Source organism: Mobula birostris, chromosome 16 (genome assembly GCF_030028105.1).
Source record: "Mobula birostris isolate sMobBir1 chromosome 16, sMobBir1.hap1, whole genome shotgun sequence".
Classification (NCBI taxonomy): Eukaryota; Metazoa; Chordata; class Chondrichthyes; order Myliobatiformes; family Myliobatidae; genus Mobula; species Mobula birostris.
Genome location: NC_092385.1, coordinates 2,743,573 through 2,764,494, shown reverse-complemented (window position 1 = coordinate 2,764,494; position 20,922 = coordinate 2,743,573). Strand labels below are relative to the sequence as shown.

Sequence of the window (20,922 nt, the reverse complement as noted above, 5' to 3'; positions counted from 1 at the left end):
CAAATATGAAACAGTATACAAAGTGCGAGTAAAGAATTATACTTTATAGCAAATTTTGGTGATGGGTTAGTAGCAACAACAAAGAGAAAAGGAGCCACATAAGTAACTGCTCAGTCTTGTGCACATAATATTTTAATACATTGGAGCTCACGCCTCCAATTCCACCCACAATGTCCTTCCGAAACTCCGGCCACCCTCTGAACCCCCGAGGTCCGGTATCCGCTGCCCTGGAACCACTGTCCATTCCCTGCACGTCCGTCCTCTCCGCTCGCCTCCCGAAAAAGCCTGCGCTCCTCAACTCAGCACACATACACAAGATAACCGAACATGACTTCCATTGGCTAGCAAATGAATACAATTTCCATTATCTCCCTGTATAACCCAAACATTGCTGTTGTAAGAGAGTACCCCTTGCTCAGCAGTTAACAGTACGAGAAGCCATTTTGGTAATAAGTGATTTACAATTAACAGTCCATCTAGTATTAGTGAGAGCCCGACACATGGTAACTGAGCTCAAGCACATATTTATCTGTCACACACACCTCGAAGCACTGGAACACACAGTGAAGTGCGTTATTTGCATCGACTACCTCCACAGTGCGAGGACGTGCTGGGGGCAGCCCGTCAGAGTCGTGATGCTTCCGGAGCCAGCGTAGCATGCCCACCTCGCATTAACCCTCACCCGTACACCGTTGGAGTGTGGGAGGAAAGCAGAGCCCCTGGGCAAACGTGTGCAGTCACGGGGAGAACGTACAAACTCCTTGCAGACAGCGGTGGCAATTGAATCTGGATCACTGACGCTGTAAGGCGTCACGCCAGCCTCGAGACTATCATGCTGGTCTGTGTGTATGTTGTAGACAGTCAGTGTGTCCAGTGCGCTGTGTCTGCATTTACTGGGACATTGTTTGAGCGTTGTGTCTGCAGTGACGGTTGGTGTTGTAACCCAGCAACCACACACTGAGCCTGCCTGCTCAGAATCAGAGCTACAGCTCTCTCCCCCATGTTGAGCAAGCTTGCAGCGGAGATCCCTCACAGAGTGTCCGATGGCGAAGGGCAAACATGACACAATTCTACTGACCGAGGTGTGGTGACATCGGACGTGACCCCGGTTCGACTCTGACCTCCAGTGCTGTCTGTGTGAAGTTTGTATGTTCTCGCTGTGACTGTGTGGGATCCCCTGGGTGCTCTGGTTCCCATCCCCACCCCAGCATCATGTGAGATGTTCCGGTGTGTGGGATGTTCCAGTGCATGGGATCCCCGGGCGCTCTGGTTCCCTCCCTCACCCCAGCGGTGTGTGGGTCAGTGGGTCAATCGGCCAGTGTAAGATATTCTTCCTAGTTATGTACAAAGTTTGCAACATGTTGCTGTGACTTAAGGACCTGAGTGACAGGGAAAGGTTGAATAGGTCAGGACTTTATTTTCTGGAGCACGGGAGAATGAGGAGAGATTTGAAAGAGGCATACAAAATTATAAAGGGTTTAGATGGGTTAAATGTGAGCAGGCTTCTTCCACTGAGGTTGGGTGAGGCTACAACTGCAGGTAATGGGTTAAAGGTGAAACGTGAAATATTTAAGAGGAACCTGAGGGGTGATTTCTTCACTCAGAGGGTGGTGAGGGTGTGGAACGAGCTGCCAGTGGAAGTGGTTTGATTTCACTATTTAAGAGAAGTTTGGATAGATACATGGATGGTCCGGGTACGGGGGCTGTGGTCCAGGTACAGTTTGATGGGACTGGGCAGATTAATATCTTTGCATGGACTAGATGGGCCGAAGGGCCTGCTTCTGTGCTGGAGAGTTCTATGACTCTGTTGCGTTGGTGAGTAACAGAAGAACTGCTTGTGGTCTGCCTCCCCCAGCACATCTTTGGCCTCTGTTGGTCATTAACACAAATGACCTACTTCCCTGTCTTCTTTTGATATACGTAGAGTCGTAGACTCATAGAGCAGTGCAGAAGCAGCCATTCAGCCCATCTAGTCCATGCAGAAAACATTTAAATTGCCTACTCCCATTGACCTGTACCGGGACCATAGCCCTCCATATCCCTACCATCCATGTACCTATCCAAATTTCTCTTAAACGTTGAAATCGAGCTCGCATGCACCACTTGTGCTGGCAGCTCGTTCCACACTCTCACACTTTGAGCAAATAAGTTTCACCACAAGTTCCCCTTAAAAATTTCAGTTTTCACCCTTAATCCATGACCAGATCCCTTTGTTCCACCACACATCTCACTTCTCTACTGTTCACCGTGTAAGACCCACCCTGGTTGGTCCTACGGAAGTGCAAAACCTCGCACTTCCACCATTAAATTCCATCTGCCAATTTTCAGCTGATTTTTCCATCTGGTGCAGATCCCTCTATAAGCCACGATAGTCTTCCTCACTGTCTACTACACCCCCAAACTTGGTGTCATCTGCAAATTTGCCGATCCAGTTAAACACATTATCAAAGTATATATCTCTGAAATTCTTCTTCTCCAGATGGCCATGAAACCAAGAAAGAAAAGAAAGACAGCACGATTGTCAACAGCCAAATCCCTCCTCCCCACACAGGAAAAACCTAACAGGCACCTTATCATCCAGGTCATTGATACAGATGACAAACAACAACGGACCCAGCACTGATCCCTGCAGCACACCACTGGTCACAGGCCTCCAGTCAGAGAGGCAAATCTCGACTACCACTCCCTGGCTTCTCCCACAAAGCCAATGTCAAATCCAATTTACTATCACACCCTGAATGCCGAGTGACTGAATCTTCTTGACCAGCCTCACATGCAGGACCTTTGTCAATGCCTTACTAAAGTCCACGTAGACAATATCCACTGCTTTTTCTTCATCAAATTTCCTGGTAACTTCCTCGAAAATCTCTGTAAGACTGGTTAGACATGATTGCAACGCACAGAGCCATGCAGACTATTCTTACTCATTCCATGTCTATCCAAATACTTATATATCCAGTCCCTTAGAATACCTTCCAAAAACTTTCCCACAACTGATGTCAGACTCACTGGTCTATAACTTCCTGGTTTCTGTTTAGAGCTTTTCATAAACAGCGGAACAACATTGGCTGTCATCCAATCCTCTGGTACCTCTCCTGTTGATAAGGATGATTTAAATATCTCTACTAGGGCCCTGGAAATTCCCACACGAGATTCGCACAGAGCCCGAGGGACACCTTGTCAGGCCCTGGGGGTTTATCCATCCTGATTTGCCTGAGGACAGCAAACAGCTCCCCCTCTGTAATCTGTACAGGGTCCATGAAGTTGAAACAGCTTTGCCTCACTTCTATGGACTCTGAGTTTGTATTCAGAGTAACTACAGATGCAAAATATTTATTCAAGATTCAAAAAACTTCATTGTCATTCTAACCATACATCAGCTCTGCAGGGCAGAATGAGACAGTGTTTCTCAGGGGCAGTGCAATCATAACATAACAAACTCAACACTAAATAATAAACATAACAATAAATAGTAAAACACAACAGCCACATATCAGTTAAATAAGTTATGTGTCCAGTGCAAGTTAAAAGTGTCCAAAGCAGAGTCAGGTGGAGCAGCTATTTAACAGTCTGACTGCCTGTGGGAGAAAGCTGTTTAGTAGCCTTGTGGCTTTAGATTTAAGAATTTATTTAAGAATTCTACCATTTCTTTTGGCTCCACACATGGATTACCAGTCTGATCATCTGGAGGACCAATTTTGTCCCTTGCAATCCTTTTGCTCTTTACATATCTGTAGAATCCCTTAGCATTCTTCCTCACCTTGGCTGGTAGAGCAACCTCATGACTTCTGATTTCTTTAAGTGTTCTCTTGCATTTCTCGCACTCCATCAATACCTCATTTGTTCCCACCTGCCACGCAGCTCCTTTTTATTGTTAACCAGGAGGGGGTGCGGAGCCAGGGAGAGTGTGAGGGGGTGTGGAGTGAGGGAGAGTGGTGTTTGTGTGCAGAGTGAGGGGGTGCAGTGTTGGTGTGCGGGGTGAGGGGGAGCAGAGTGAGGGAGTGCAGTGTTGGTGTGCGGGGTGAGGGGGAGCAGAGTGAGGGGGTGTGGATTGAGGGGGTGCAGTGTTGGTGTGTGGTGTGAGGGGGAGTGGTGTGTGTGGATTGAGGGGGTGCAGTGCTGGTGTGCGGTGCGAGGGGGTTCAGTGTTGGTGTGTGGATTGAGGGGGTGCAGTGCTGGTGTGTGGTGTGAGGGGGTGCGGATTGAGGGGGTGCAGTGTTGGTGTGTGGTGTGAGGGGGTGCGGATTGAGGGGGTGCAGTGTTGGTGTGCGGTGAGAGGGGGAGCAGAGTGAGGGGGTGCGGATTGAGGGGGTGCAGTGTTGGTGTGTGGTGTGAGGGGGAGCAGAGTGAGGGGGTGCGGATTGAGGGGGTGCAGTGTTGGTGTGCGGTGCGGGGGGGAGCAGAGTGAGGGGGTGCAGTGTTGGTGTGCGGGGTGAGGGGGAGCAGAGTGAGGGGGTGCAGTGTTGGTGTGTGGTGTGAGGGGGTGTGGATTGAGGGAGTGCAGTGTTGGTGTGCAGTGAGAGGGGGAGCAGAGTGAGGGGGAGCAGAGTGAGGGGGTGCGGATTGAGGGGGTGCAGTGTTGGGGTGCAGTGAGAGGGGGAGCAGAGTGAGGGGGTGCGGTTTGAGGGAGTGCAGTGTTGGTGTGCGGTGCGGGGGGGAGCAGAGTGACGGGGTGCAGTGTTGGTGTGCGGGGTGAGGGGGAGCAGAGTGAGGGGGTGTGGATTGAGGGGGTGCAGTGTTGGTGTGTGGTGTGAGGGGGAGTGGTGTGTGTGGATTGAGGGGGTGCAGTGCTGGTGTGCGGTGCGAGGGGGTTCAGTGTTGGTGTGTGGATTGAGGGGGTGCAGTGCTGGTGTGTGGTGCGAGGGGAGTGGTGTGTGTGGATTGAGGGGGTGCAGTGCTGGTGTGTGGTGTGAGGGGGAGTGGTGTGTGTGGATTGAGGGGGTGCAGTGCTGGTGTGTGGTGCGAGGGGGTTCAGTGTTGGTGTGTGGATTTGAGGGGGTGCAGTGCTGGTGTGTGTTGTGAGGGGGTGCGGATTGAGGGGGTGCAGTGTTGGTGTGTGGTGTGAGGGGGTGCGGATTGAGGGGGTGCAGTGTTGGTGTGCGGTGAGAGGGGGGAGCAGAGTGAGGGGGTGCGGATTGAGGGGGTGCAGTGTTGGTGTGTGGTGTGAGGGGAGCAGAGTGAGGGGGTGCGGATTGAGGGGGTGCAGTGTTGGTGTGCGGTGCGGGGGGGAGCAGAGTGAGGGGGTGCAGTGTTGGTGTGCGGGGTGAGGGGGAGCAGAGTGAGGGGGTGCAGTGTTGGTGTGTGGTGTGAGGGGGTGTGGATTGAGGGAGTGCAGTGTTGGTGTGCAGTGAGAGGGGGAGCAGAGTGAGGGGGAGCAGAGTGAGGGGGTGCGGATTGAGGGGGTGCAGTGTTGGTGTGCAGTGAGAGGGGGAGCAGAGTGAGGGGGTGCGGTTTGAGGGAGTGCAGTGTTGGTGTGCGGTGCGGGGGGGAGCAGAGTGAGGGGGTGCAGTGTTGGTGTGCGGGGTGAGGGGGAGCAGAGTGAGGGGGTGCAGTGTTGGTGTGTGGTGTGAGGGGGTGTGGATTGAGGGAGTGCAGTGTTGGTGTGCAGTGAGAGGGGGAGCAGAGTGAGGGGGAGCAGAGTGAGGGGGTGCGGATTGAGGGGGTGCAGTGTTGGGGTGCAGTGAGAGGGGGAGCAGAGTGAGGGGGTGCGGTTTGAGGGAGTGCAGTGTTGGTGTGCGGTGCGGGGGGGAGCAGAGTGAGGGGGTGCAGTGTTGGTGTGCGGGGTGAGGGGGAGCAGAGTGAGGGGGTGCAGTGTTGGTGTGTGGTGTGAGGGGGTGTGGATTGAGGGAGTGCAGTGTTGGTGTGCAGTGAGAGGGGGAGCAGAGTGAGGGGGAGCAGAGTGAGGGGGTGCGGATTGAGGGGGTGCAGTGTTGGTGTGCAGTGAGAGGGGGAGCAGAGTGAGGGGGTGCGGTTTGAGGGAGTGCAGTGTTGGTGTGCGGGGTGAGGGGGAGCAGAGTGAGGGGGTGCGGATTGAGGGGGTGCAGTGTTGGTGTGTGGTGCGGGGGGGAGCAGAGTGAGGGGGTGCAGTGTTGGTGTGCGGGGTGAGGGGGAGCAGAGTGAGGGAGTGCAGTGTTGGTGTGCAGTGAGAGGGGGTGCGGATTGAGGGGGTGCAGTGTTGGTGTGCGGGGTGAGGGGGAGCAGAGTGACGGGGTGCAGTGTTGGTGTGCGGGGTGAGGGGGAGCAGAGTGAGGGGGTGTGGATTGAGGGGGTGCAGTGTTGGTGTGCGGTGAGAGGGGGAGCAGAGTGAGGAGGTGTGGATTGAGGGGGTGCAGTGTTGGTGTGTGGTGTGAGGGGGAGTGGTGTGTGTGGATTGAGGGGGTGCAGTGTTGGTGTGTGGTGCGGGGGGGAGCAGAGTGAGGGGGTGCAGTGTTGGTGTGCGGGGTGAGGGGGAGCAGAGTGAGGGAGTGCAGTGTTGGTGTGCAGTGAGAGGGGGTGGCGGATTGAGGGGGTGCAGTGTTGGTGTGCGGGGTGAGGGGAGCAGAGTGACGGGGTGCAGTGTTGGTGTGCGGGGTGAGGGGGAGCAGAGTGAGGGGGTGTGGATTGAGGGGGTGCAGTGTTGGTGTGCGGTGAGAGGGGGAGCAGAGTGAGGGGGTGTGGATTGAGGGGGTGCAGTGTTGGTGTGTGGTGTGAGGGGGAGTGGTGTGTGTGGATTGAGGGGGTGCAGTGCTGGTGTGCGGTGCGAGGGGGTTCAGTGTTGGTGTGTGGATTGAGGGGGTGCGGTGCTGGTGTGTGGTGTGAGGGGGTGCGGATTGAGGGGGTGCAGTGTTGGTGTGCGGTGAGAGGGGGAGCAGAGTGAGGGGGTGCAGTGTTGGTGTGTGGTGTGAGGGGGAGCAGAGTGAGGGGGTGCGGATTGAGGGGGTGCAGTGTTGGTGTGCGGTGCGGGGGGGAGCAGAGTGAGGGGGTGCAGTGTTGGTGTGTGGTGAGAGGGGGTGCGGATTGAGGGGGTGCAGTGTTGGTGTGCGGTGCGGGGGGGGAGCAGAGTGAGGGGGTGCAGTGTTGGTGTGCGGGGTGAGGGGGGAGCAGAGTGAGGGAGTGCAGTGTTGGTGTGCAGTGAGAGGGGGAGCAGAGTGAGGGGGTGCGGATTGAGGGGGTGCAGTGTTGGTGTGCGGGGTGAGGGGGAGCAGAGTGACGGGGTGCAGGTGTTGGTGTGCGGGGTGAGGGGGAGCAGAGTGACGGGGTGCAGTGTTGGTGTGCGGGGTGAGGGGGAGCAGAGTGAGGGGGTGTGGATTGAGGGGGTGCAGTGCTGGTGTGCGGTGTGAGGGGGAGTGGTGTGTGTGGATTGAGGGGGTGCAGTGCTGGTGTGCGGTGCGAGGGGGTTCAGTGTTGGTGTGTGGATTGAGGGGGTGCAGTGCTGGTGTGTGGTGTGAGGGGGTGCGGATTGAGGGGGTGCAGTGTTGGTGTGCGGTGCGGGGGGGAGCAGAGTGACGGGGTGCAGTGTTGGTGTGCGGGGTGAGGTGGAGCAGAGTGAGGGGGTGCAGTGTTGGTGGTGCGGGGTGAGGTGGAGCAGAGTGAGGGGGTGCAGTGTTGGTGTGTGGTGAGAGGGGGCACGGATTGAGGGGGTGCAGTGTTGGGTGTGCGGTGAGAGGGGGAGCAGAGTGAGGGGGTGCGGATTGAGGGGGTGCAGTGTTGGTGTGTGGTGTGAGGGGGAGTGGTGTGTGTGGATGAGGGGGTGCAGTGCTGGTGTGTGTGTGTGAGGGGGTGCGGATTGAGGGGGTGCAGTGTTGGTGTGTGGTGAGAGGGGGAGCAGAGTGAGGGGGTGCGGATTGAGGGGGTGCAGTGTTGGTGTGCGGTGAGAGGGGGAGCAGAGTGAGGGGGTGCGGATTGAGGGGGTGCAGTGTTGGTGTGCGGTGAGAGGGGGAGCAGAGTGAGGGGGTGCGGATTGAGGGGGTGCAGTGTTGGTGTGCGGTGTGGGGGGGAGCAGAGTGACGGGGTGCAGTGTTGGTGTGTGGTGAGAGGGGGTGCGGATTGAGGGGGTGCAGTGTTGGTGTGCGGGGTGAGGGGGAGCAGAGTGAGGGGGTGCAGTGTTGGTGTGTGGTGAGAGGGGGCGCGGATTGAGGGGGTGCAGTGTTGGTGTGTGGTGAGAGGGGGCGCGGATTGAGGGGGAGCAGTGTTGGTGTGCGGGGTGAGGGGGAGCAGAGTGAGGGGGCGCGGATTGAGGGGGTGCGGTGTTGGTGTGTGGTGAGAGGGGGCGCGGATTGAGGGGGTGCAGTGTTGGTGTGTGGTGAGAGGGGGCGCGGATTGAGGGGGTGCAGTGTTGGTGTGCGGTGAGAGGGGGAGCAGAGTGAGGGGGTGCGGATTGAGGGGGTGCAGTGTTGGTGTGTGGTGAGAGGGGGCGCGGATTGAGGGGGTGCAGTGTTGGTGTGTGGTGAGAGGGGGCGCGGATTGAGGGGGTGCAGTGTTGGTGTGCGGTGAGAGGGGGAGCAGAGTGAGGGGGTGCGGATTGAGGGGGTGCAGTGTTGGTGTGTGGTGAGAGGGGGTGCGGATTGAGGGGGTGCAGTGTTGTGTGTGGTGAGAGGGGGGCGCGGATTGAGGGGGTGCAGTGTTGGTGTGCGGTGAGAGGGGGAGCAGAGTGAGGGGGTGCGGATTGAGGGGGTGCAGTGTTGGTGTGTGGTGAGAGGGGGTGCGGGATTGAGGGGGTGCGGATTGAGGGGGTGCAGTGTTGGTGTGCGGGGTGAGGGGAGCAGAGTGAGGGGGTGCGGATTGAGGGGGTGCAGTGTTGGTGTGTGGATTGAGGGGGTGCAGTGCTGGTGTGTGGTGAGAGGGGGTGCGGATTGAGGGGGTGCAGTGTTGGTGTGCGGTGAGAGGGGGAGCAGAGTGAGGGGGTGCGGATTGAGGGGGTGCAGTGTTGGTGTGTGGTGTGAGGGGGAGCAGAGTGAGGGGGTGCGGATTGAGGGGGTGCAGTGTTGGTGTGCGGTGCAGGGGAGTGATTCAAGGGAGCAGTGTCAGATTCATCGGTGATGGTCTCTTGCCCACAGGTGCTCCATGGGAAGTGGCCAGTGCGAGTGTCGCCCTCACATCACCGGCAGGCAGTGCAACGAGGTCCAGTCTGGATACTTCTGCATGTACCTCGATATGTATACGTACGAGGCAGAGGAGGCCGAACCTCGCTCACTCACTGACCCGCTGCCTGTAAGTAGTAGGACCACAGCGAGCAGCAGCAGGACAGTTTCACTGGCCATGCTGCATGTTGCCCAGGTAACAGAGAAGCACCCAATCACAGGCCACGCCACAGTCATCCAATCACTGGCCACAGTGTACAGTGCCAGGGTAACGGGAAGGTGCCCAGACACTGGTTACAATGCACAGCACCAGGGCAACAGAGAGGCCGTGCTACACATTGTCCAGATAACAGGGAGCCATCCAAACACTGGCTCCTACCACACTGTGCCAGGTAATGGGGAGGTACCGTATCCAATCACTGGCCACACTACATGTCCCCTGGGTAACAGAGAGCCGTCCAATCACACGTCCTAGCACATTATGCCAGGGAATGGGGGGCAGAGCAATTACTGTCCATGTTACTTGGTCTTCAAGATGGTCTAATCACTGGGCAGCTGAGCAGCATGTTGCTGAGGTAACAGAAAGTTGTTCAGTCATGGACTGCTGACTGTACCAGACAGTGTCAGAGTAGGAGTGAACATCCAATCACTGGCCATACCTCACAGTGCCATGGTAAGGCAGTTGTCCAATCACTGCAGCAGGGTAATGGGGAGTCATCCAATGATGATGTTACATGATGTCAGGGTTTATGCGGAATTGTCCAATCACTGCCCATGTTATGTGGTGCCAGGTAATTGGGGTTGTCCAATCACTGCCCATGTTACATGATGCCAGGCCAATGGGGAGGGAGTGGGGGTTGTCCAGTCACTGCCCATGTCACATTATGCCGTGGTTATGTGCCAGCTGTCCACTCAGTGACCGGATGTTGGGGTCAGTGGTTGAGTGTGTCACAAGGTGTCAGGGTGCTGTAGATCGTTGAGTCACTCACGTCGGTCAGTATGTGCGGTGGGATAGCACATGGGTCGCATGGGACAGGTGAGTTAAATGGGCTGAATAGCTTCCTTTACAATTGCATTGTGTGTGCATGCTTGTGCACCTGAGGAGGTTTACAGGTGCAATGGAAGTCTTACTGGCAGTAGCAATGTTGGCAGAATTTCAGGTGGCGTTGAGGCATACAGGAGCGAGATAGATCAGACTGCTGAGTGGTGTCACCAAAGCTTCACACTCAACGTCAGTAAGACCAGGGAATTGATTGTGGACTTCCGAAAGGGGAAGTCAAGGGAACACACTCTGGTCCTCATCAAGGGATCAGCAATGGGAAGAGTGGACAGTTTCATGTTCCTGGGGTGTCAACATCTCTGAGGCCCCACGTGTTGATGAGATTACGAAGAACGCACACCAGCAGTCTAAGGAGATCTGCTACGTCACCAAAACACTGGCAAGTGTCTATAGATCTATGGTGGGGAGTGTTCTAACTAGTTACATCACTGCCAGGTGTGACGGTCCCAATGCACAGGATCGGAAAAGGACAAAAGGAGTTGTGGACTCTGTTACCTCCATCACTTTACCCCGGGAAGGCAGCAGCGTCATCCCCACTACCTAGGACATGCCCACTTCTTGTTATCACCATCGGAGAGGAGGTACAGGAGCCTCAACCATTCAGGAACAGCATCTTCTCCTCTGCCACCCCATTTGACAAACACCATGAACTATGAATACTACCTCACAGTTCTTATTTTCCACTTTTTTTTCTAATTTAATGTAATTTTATGCCTTTGCACAGTGCTGCTGTTGCAAAACAACAAATATCACCTCATACGGGAATAATAAACCTGATTCTGATCTGTGTGTCTGGGCGCATAACCGTGTGTGTATGTGTTGAGAGAGAGAGCTGGAGACGGCTGCTGTTCTCTGATGTTATCAGAGAGCAATGAGTTATCCATGAAAGAGATTTTAATCGTCTGAAGTGCTAGGAGAAGATGTAGGGCCTGTATGCCGGGATGTGGGATAGCTTTGCTCCCTCTGCACACACCAGACCCTGCCACTCCCCGACAGCCTGACCTGCAGTCTGGATGTTTCAGGACTAGCAGAGTCTGGCCATGATATCATCAGAACCCACCCCTCACTCTGATCAGCAAGGCTGTGGCCTGGAATTCCTGCCAGCATGAGTAAAGGCGACCTGTGGCTGATGAGACGAGTTACAGGTTGCTTTTGATGCAGAGGGCAGTCAGATAAAATTCCGAGACACCGCTCAGCCTGAACACTGGGAGCCATTGCCAGTCTCAGCAATAAGGCCCAAGAAACTGATTCATAGGAACATAGAAACCCTACAGCACAATAAAGGTCCTTCGGCCCATGATGCTGTGCCGAACATGTACTTATTTCAGAAATTACCTAAGGTTACCCATAGCCCTCTATTTTTCTAAGCTGCATGTACCTATCCAGGAGGCTCGTATCCGCCTCCACCACAGTTGTCGGCAGCCCATTCCACACACTCACCACTCTCTGCGTAAAAAACTTACCCCTGACATCTCCTCTGCACCTGCTTCCAAGCACCTTAAAACTGTGCCCTCTCGTGTTAGACATTTCAGCCCTGGGGAAAAAGCCTCTGATTACTGACACGATCAATGCCTCTCATCATCTTATACACCTCTATCACGTCACCCCTCATCCTCTGTCGCTCCAAGGAGAAAAGGCCGAGTTCACTCAACCTATTCTCATAAGGCATGCTCCCCAATCCAGGCAACATCCTTGTAGATCTCCTCTGCACCCTTTCTATGGTTTCCACATCCCTCCTGTAGTGAGGTGACCAGAACTGAGCACAGTACTTCAACTGGGGTCTGACCAGGGTCCTATATAGCTGTATCATTACCTCTCAGCCCTTAATCTCAATCCCACGGTTGATGAAGGCCAATGCACGGTATGCCTTCTTAACCACAGAGTCAACCTGTGTAGCAGCTTTGAGTGTCCTATGGACTTGGACCCCAAGATCCCTCTGATCCTCCACACTGCCAAGAGTCTTACCATTAACACTATATTCTGCCATCATACTTGACCTACCAAAATGAACCACTTCACACTGATCCAGGTTGAACTCTATCTGCCACTTCTCAGCCAGTTTTGCATCCTATCAATGTCCCACTGTAACCTCTGACAGCCCTCCACACTATCCACAACACCCCCAACCTTTGTGTCATCAGTAAATTACTAACCCATCCTTCCACTTCCTCATCCAGGTCATTTACAAAAATCACGAAGAGTAGGGGTCCTAGAACAGATCCCTTAGGCACACTACTGGTCACCGACCCCCATGCAGAATATGACCCGTCTACAACCACTCTTTGCTTTCTGTGGGCAAGCCAGTTCTGGATCCACAAAGCAATGTCCCCTTGGATCCCATGCCTCCTTACTTTCTCAATAAGCCTTGCATGGGGTACCTTATCAAATGCCTTGCTAAAATCCATATACACTACATCTACTGCTCTACCTTGGCCTAAAATAGTTTGTGGGTTAACATGGGAACAAAATCAGATTATAAGGAGTGTCTACCTATACAGTATGTCAGAAGAAATGGTGGGGTCTTTGATTAGGCTGGCTCCTTCACTGAGCCAGTGGGAAGTGTAGACAGTCGGTGGAGGGAGGCTGGTTTCCGAGCAGTTTCCACAACTCCCTGATGGTCGCGAGCAGAACAGCTGCCGTACCGAGCCGTGATGTATCCAGGCAGGATGTTTTCTGTGGTGCATCAGAGTACAAGTTAGTGAGGGTTCATGGAATATACCAAATTTTCTTTAGCCTGCTGAGGACGTGGAGATGCAGGGGAGCTTCCTTAGTCATACTGTCAATGTGCATTGTGGTAGTACAAATCAAAACAATAAGAGATTGCAGAATGTGTTACAGTTACAGAGAGAGTGCAGTGTAGGCAGACAAAGAGGTGCAAGGCTCATAATTTCCTCAGGAAGTTGAGGTGTTGCAAGCTTTCTTGGATGTGGCATCTACGTGGTTGGAGCAGTATAGGACATCGTTGGTGTTCACACCCAGGAACTTCAATCTCTCAACCCTCTTGACCTCAGCAGCATTGATGTAGACAGGAGTGCGTGGCCATCCTCTTTCCTGGCGTCAGTGACCAGCTCTTATGTTTTGCTGACGTTGTGGGAATGGTTGTAGTTATAGCGCCATGTCCTGCAGGTCGAAAGGACGAGGCAGAGTAACGGTCTAGTGTGGACTGGATGGGCCAAAGGGCCTCTTTCTGTGCTGTAGTGCCCTATGACTCTGTGTCACCAAAAGTTCAAAGTAAATTTAACGTCAAAGTACATACTTGTCACATATACAACCCTGAGATTTAATTTCTTATAATCATAACAGGATCAATGAAAGTCCTCAGCAACTTGAGTATTCAACCAGAATGCAGAAAGCAACAAATTGTGAAAATACAAAAATAAATAAATAATAATAGGAATAAGTAAGCAATAAATATCGAGAATATGAGATGAAGAGTCCTTGAAAGTGAATCCCTAGGTTGTGGGAACATTTCAGTGATAGGACAAGTTAAGCTGAGTGAAGTTATCCCCTTTGGTTCCAGATCCTGATGGTTGAGGGGTGACTACTGTTCCTCAACTTGGTGGTACGTGTCCTGAGGCTCCTGTAGCTTCTTCCAGTAGGATATTTGTTGGACAGGAGCTCTGAAGTAGTAACACCGAGGTAGTTAAAGTTGCTGGCCCTCTCCACCTGTGATCTTTCTATGAGATTGGCTCGTGGACCTCAGTTGCCTCCTCCTGAAGTCAATAATCGGTTCCTTGGTCTTGCTGACATTGAGTGAGAGGTTGTTGTTGTGGCACCACTCAGCCAGATTTTCAATCTCCCTCCTGTATGCCGATTCATCACCACCTTTGATTTGACCAACGACAGTGGTGTTGTCAGCAAAGTTGAGTATGGCGTTGGAGCTGTGTTTAGCCTCACAGTCAGAAGTGTGAAGTGAGTAGAGCAGGGGGCTACGCACACAGCCTTGTGGTGCACCTGCGCTGATAGAGATCGTGGAAGAGATGTTGTTGCCAATCCGAGCTGACTGGGGTCTATAAGCAAGGAGATCTAGGATACAGTTGCATGGGGGGGTACTGAGACTAAGGTCTTGAATCTTTTTGATTAGTTTTTTCCCAAGGTCTTGAAGCTTATTGATTAGTCTTGTGGGGATGATGATGTTAAAGGCTGTCTATCTCCTTCTGGTCTCAGAGTGGAGGTTGTTATTGCTCCAGCCCCTGGGTGTCAGGGGTGGGGACCAGCGCTCCCCCTGCCTGAACCTCCTCTCTGTGTTTCAGGGCGGAAAGAAGCCGCTGGTGAACGGAGATTGTGTAGAGTTGGACAAACAGGAGCTGGGCATTCGGCGACGGAGGCACCGCAACCGCCGGCCACGGCGGATCAAGGTCAGTGTCGTTGGGGACACTTGAGTGTGGTAGCATGAGGTCTGGAAGCCACACTTTCCGTGAACTGGAGGTCAATGGGGCATTATCTATAGCTCTTCCATGCAGTGTTGGCTCTCAGTCCAGAACTGAGGCTCCATTGACTGGCTCACATTTAAATTCAAATACTAAGATATATTCCCCAGCCCCCCCAGCCCCCTGGATCAGTGTGCCAGACCATCAGAGACAGGAGTAGAATTTGGCCATTCGGCCCATCGTATCTGTTCTACCATTCCATCCTGGCTGACTTACTTTCCCTTTCATCCCCATTCCTATTCACCATCTACGTGACAACAAGCCTGACTTGAATCGAGAGAAACTCCTTTCTCCAGCGAGCAGAGAGAATGAGAGCTCACTGCGTGGGGAGGGGTGTTTAGAAGTGGGTTGGACTGGTGTGCGAGTGGGGAAGGGAGTGGGAGTCTGCTGGTGGGTTCAGATGAGGAATGGCGGGATGAAACGGGGTGGAGAATGAGTGCTGGCATGGGCACGTGGGCCCGAATGGCCTTCTCTCTGCTGTACGTCCTCTGGTCACTTATTTGCAGCCATATGTGGAGATCGTGAAACGGCAGCAGCCAGTGGGCGAGATGGTCACCTGGAGTGGCCCAGGGTTTGCTCGTGTCCGCGACGGAGCTGGTCTGATGTTCACGGTCAGTGATATCCCCTACGCCATGGACTACAACATCCTGCTGCGTTACGAGCCAGAGGTAAGAATCACCGGTGTGCACACACTGACCCAAAAACGGCAGGTAGAGAGAGGAAAAAAATTCAGTCTGCTGGAACCAGAATCCATATATTATAGTTAGCACTGACCACGGTGTCTGTCTGTCTGTCTGTCTCTCAGTCACACGTTCCTCCTTTCTTTTCTTTCTCTCTCTCTCTCTCTCTCTCTCTCTCTCTCGCTCTCTCTCGCTCTCTCTCTCTCTCTCCCCCCTCTCTCTCCCCCTCTCTCCCCCTCTCCCCCTCTCTTCCCCTCTCTTCCCCTCTCTCCCCCTCTCTCCCTCCCTCCCTCCCTCCCTCTACCCCCTCTCCTCCCCTCCTCCTCCCCTCCTCCTCCCCTCCTCCTCCCCCTCTCCTCCCCCTCTCCTCCCCCTCTCCCCCCTCCTCCCCTTCCTCCCTCTCCCCTCCTCCCCCTCTCCCCTCCCCCCTCCCTTCTCCCTCTCCCTTCCCCCTCCTCCCCCTCTCCCCCTCCCCCTCCCCTCTTCCCCCTCCCCCACCTCCCCTCTCCTCTCTCCCTCTTCCCTCTCTCCCTCTCTTCCCCCTCTCCCCTCCTCCCCACCCCTCTCCCTCATGCAAACTTGTTACTGGCAGCAGCAGGAATCTCTCCCCCCCCCCCAACTTCTGTATATTTCTCTGTCTCTCCCCCTCTCTCCCTTTGTATCTTCCTCAGTATCTCTCTGACTCTCTCTCTCTCTCTCTCTCTCTCTCTCTCTCTCTCTCTCTCTCTCTCTCTCATGCTTTCTTTTCCCTCTCACTCTCCCCCTCACTCTGTCTGACCCTCACTCACTCGTCTCCCCCTCACTCACAAGCAGATGCACGGAGACGGCACGTGAAACTCTATGCTTACACCTACTTGCTGAGTTACTTTCCTTTGCTGGTCTGGTGGGTGGATAATTCAGAGTTATTTGTCACATGTACAGTAAAATGTGTTGTTTGTGTGAGCAAGGATGTGCTGGGGACAGCCTGTAAGTGTGTGCCAACCTAACGTGCCCACAATGTTCAGCAGAACACAACAACACAACGAGCCCTTTTCCTACCCACCCACGCACACACACAGATCCGCCTCCAAACCTCAGACAGGCTGCCTCCAGGCCTCCAGTCCTGGGCCCCGAACTCTCAGGGTCACAGGTATATGAAAGAAAGATGTTTCCATAGTTGTGTTGAAGTACAGTAAGATGCATCGTTTGTGCCAACCACCAACACAGTCCGAGTATGTGCTGGGGGCAGCCCACAAGTGTTGTCATGCTTCCAATGCCAACAGCTCAATAACCCTAGTGTCTACATGTGGAACGTGCGAGGGAACCGGAGGAATCCCACGCGGTCACAGGAAGAACATGCAAACTTGTAACTGGCAGCAAATCCCAACGGGTGACGGCTGGTGCTGAACGATACTCCAGCCTGCTGCCCTTGGCTGGGGAATGGTCTGGTGCTGACAGTGTCTCCCATTTCCTCTCTCTCTCACAGTCTGCCGAAGATTGGGAAGCGATCATCAAGATCCACACGGACGGGTTGCCCGTTACCTATCGCTGTGGTAACCTGTTGCCGCACGGTCAGCCATACAGACTGACCCTACACCACACGGAGAGGTCAGTCAGGGCAGGGTGTGGGATGTACAGGGACGCTGGCTGAACTCCATATCACGAGTACAGCGGCTGGGAGGTCTTCAGGGATGGCTGTTGGGGACCGAGGCTCATGCCAAGGGAACCCAGGACTGGGGTTAGAGACAGGACAAGCTTCAGAGTGTGTGAGTCACGGGCTGAGAGTGGCGAAGAGTGTGGGTCTGACACTGGGACAGAACACAACTGTTGGCGAGGTAACTCACCACGACTACTAGCCCCAAGTAATAACACAACCTAAACAGCTTTGGCATGTGGCAGGAAGCTGGCTGAAGGGGAACATGCAAACTGCACACAGTCAGCGTCCAAGCTCAGGAACAAACCCAGTCTGTAGAGCTTCGGGACAGTGGCTCTATCTACCGTCTGCAGAGAACCACGTTAGACAACAAACACGAGAAAAATCTGCAGAGGCTGGAAATCCAAAGCTACACGCAGAAAATGCTGGAGGAACTTAGCAGGTCAGACCTGGTCAAGTCCTGATGAAGGGTCTCAGCGCGAGACGTCAGCTGTCTACTCATTGCATAGGTGCTGCCTGACCTGCTGAGTTAGTCATAGTCATAGTCATACTTCATTGATTCCGGGGGAAATTGGTTTTCGTTACAGTTGCACCATAAATAATAAATAGTAATAAAACCATAAATAGTTAAATAGTAATATGTAAATTATGCCAGGAAATAAGTCCAGGACCAGCCTATTGGCTCAGGGTATCTGACCCTCCAAGGGAGGAGTTGTAAAGTTTGATGGCCACAGGCAGGAATGACTTCCTATGATGCTCTGTGTTGCATCTCGGTGGAATGAGTCTCTGGCTGAATGTACTTCTGTGCCCACCCAGCACATTATGTAGTGGATGGGAGACATTGTCCAAGATGGCATGCAACTTGGACAGCATCCTCTTTTCAGACACTACCGTGAGAGAGTCCAGTTCCATCCCCACAACATCACTGGCCTTACGAATGAGTTTGTTGATTCTGTTGGTGTCTGCTACCCTCAGCCTACTGCCCCAGCACACAACAGCAAACATGATAGCACTGGCCACCACAGACTCGTAGAACATCCTCAGCATCGTCCGACAGATGTTAAAGGACCTCAGTCTCTTCGGGACATAGAGACGACTCTGACCCTTCTTGTAGACAGCCTCAGTGTTCTTTGACCAGTCCAGTTCATTGTCAATTCATATCCCCAGGTATTTGTAATCCTCCACCATGTCCACACTGATCCCCTGGATGGAAACAGGGGGTCGCTGGTACCTTAGCTCTCCTCAGGTCTACCACCTGCTCCTTAGTCTTTTTCACATTAAGCTGCAGATAATTCTGCTCACACCATGTGACAAAGTTTCCTACTGTAGCCCTGTACTCAGCCTCATCTCCCTTGCTGATGCATCCAACTATGGCAGAGTCATCCGAAAACTTCCTCCAGCATCTTGTGTCTGTCACCATGCTAGCTTATTGTCATATATACCAGCCTGCGATGAAATTCCTCATGTGAAACTCCCAGAGTGAACATTGTGCTGGATTATAACCAATACAGTATCACAGAAGAACTGAACGGTCTGGGGCAGTGCACACAGAAACACTGCATCAGGTAAGCAGCACTGTTCAGCAAAAAATCAAATCATACACCGTATTTACAAGCAAGAACACAATTAGAATGAAAAAATCAGTGCGTTGTAGTGCAAAGTGATCAGAGTAGCCATCATGTTATGAACCTGTAGTGATTAGGATTTAACCAGTTGCATCAAGAACCAAATGAGATGCACTTTATTTGTCACATGTACATTGACACATACAGTGAAGTGAGTCATTCAGCACACAAGTGTCACCTAATTTGCTCTTGCTAATCAACCCCAAATGCAGATTTGTGTCTGGTCAAACTCAATTACGCTGCCGCAACCCACTGATGCCTTTTTCTACTTCAAGTGAAATCTAATGTCCGGATTGGTCGCTGGTCAAAAGTCTAATTCTGCAGCTATCTGTCTATGATACAAACTCCTTACAGCAACAGCAGGACTTGAACCGTAATCTGTGACTGTTGGTGCTGTAAAGTGACTGCGTTAACCACCACACTATTGCACCACCCTTGTGGCTGAATCACCAATAACAATTTTCAGCCCTTGGAATTTACTTACCTTGTTATAGATTGGCCTCCGGACCTCCGCAGGTTGTTTGTCTTTGTCTGTCAGTGTTTGTGACTCCTCCTCAGGCTCGGACTCAACGCCTCCTGCTCAGCCTCGGTTCTATTGCCACTCAAATCCAAGACTGCTGACAAACCTGCCACTGGTCCACTGTGACAGGCCAATTCACTGAATCCTCTCATCAGCCTTCCGAACATAGCACTTGATTTGCTTCTTAACCACGGCTCGTGAAAGCTCCTCGCAAGCATAAACACAGGCGATCAGAATCAGAATCAGGTTTATTATCACCGGCATGTGACGTGAAATCTGTTAACTTAGCAGCAGCAGTTCAATGCAATACATCATCTAGCAGAGAGAGAAAAAAATATATAAAATTAAACATAATAAATAAACAAGTAAATCAATTACATATATTGAATAGATTAAAACAAAACGTGCAAAAACAGAAATGCTGTATTTTTTTTAAAAAGCGAGGTAGTGTCCAAGGGTTCAAAGTCCATTTAAGAATCGGATGGCAGAGGGGAAGAAGCTGTTCCTGAATCGCTGAGTGTGTGCCTTCAGGCTTCTGTACCTCCTACCTGATGGTAACAGTGAGAAAAGGGCATGTCCTGGGTGCTGGAGGTCCTTAGTAATGGACTCTGCCTTTCTGAGACACCACTCCCTAAAGATGTCCTGGGTACTTTGTAGGTTAGTACCCAAGATGGAGCTGACTAGATTTACAACCCTCTGCAGCTTCTTTCTGTCCTGTGCAGTAGCCCCTCCATACCAGACAGTGATGCAGCCTGTCAGAATGCCCTCCACCGTACAACTATGGAAGTTTTTGAGTGTATTGTTGACATATCTCTTCAAACTCCTAATGAAGTATAGCCGCTGTCTTGCCTTCTTTATAACTACATCGATATGTTGGGACCAGGTTAGATCCTCAGAGATCTTGATACCCAGGAACTTGAACCTGCTCACTCTCTCCACTTCTGATCCTTCTATGAGGAATGGTACGTGTTCCTTCATCTTACCCTTCCTGAAGTCCTCAGTCAGCTCTTTCGTCTTACTGACGTTGAGTGCCAGGTTGTTGCTGCGGCACCACTCCACTAGTTGGCATATCTCACTCCTGTACGCCCTGAGATTCTACCAACAATGGTTGTATCGTCAGCAAATTTATAGATGGTATTTGGGCTATGCCTAGCCACACAGTCATGTGAATATAAAGAGTAGAGCAGTGGGCTAAGCACACACCCCTGAGGTGCGCCAGTGTTGATCGTCAGCGAGGAGGATATGTTATCACCAATCCGCACAGGTTGTGGTCTTCTGGTTAGGAAGTCGAGGATCCAATTGCAGAGGGAGGTACAGAGGTCCAGTTTCTGCAACTTCTCAGTCAGGATTGTGGGAATGATGGTATTAAATGCTGAGCTACAGTCAATGAACAGCATCCCGATGTAGATGTTTGTGTTATCTACGTGGTCTAAAGCCGTGTGGAGAGCCATTGAGATCACGTCTGCCATTGATATATTGTGGAGATAGGCAAATTGCAGTGGGTCCAAGTCCTTGCTGAGGCAGGAGTTCAGTCTAGTCATGACCAACCTCTCAAAGCATTTCATCACTGTCGATGTGAGTGCTACTGGGTGATAGTCATTGAGGCAGCTCACATTATTCTTCTTAGGCACTGGTATAATTGTTGCCTTTTTGAAGCAAGTGGGAACTTCAGCCCATAGCAGTGAGAGGTTGAAAATGTCCTTGAATACTCCCGCTAGTTGGTTGGCACAGGTTTTCAGAGCTTTACCAGGTACTCCATTGGGACCTCCCACCTTGCAAGGGTTCACTCTCTTTAAAGACAGTCTAACATCGGCCTCTGAGACAGAGATCACAGGGTCATCAGGTGCAGCAGGGATCTTCACAGCTGTAGTTGTGTTCTCCATTTCAAAGCCTGCATAGAAGGTGTTGAGTTCAT

At 52.5% G+C, this 20,922-nt stretch overlaps 1 protein-coding gene across 1 annotated transcript in view; it reads left to right on the top strand.

Annotated features, from left to right (window-relative positions):
* Positions 1-20,922, top strand: part of lamb2l (laminin, beta 2-like) — a 95,253-nt gene that overhangs the window by 17,360 nt on the left and 56,971 nt on the right. Inside the window, exons 9-12 of the mRNA XM_072280214.1 lie at positions 9,036-9,189; positions 14,373-14,477; positions 15,056-15,217; positions 16,695-16,816. Coding sequence (XP_072136315.1) covers positions 9,036-9,189; positions 14,373-14,477; positions 15,056-15,217; positions 16,695-16,816 — 543 coding nt within the window. The remainder of the gene's footprint in view (positions 1-9,035; positions 9,190-14,372; positions 14,478-15,055; positions 15,218-16,694; positions 16,817-20,922) is intronic.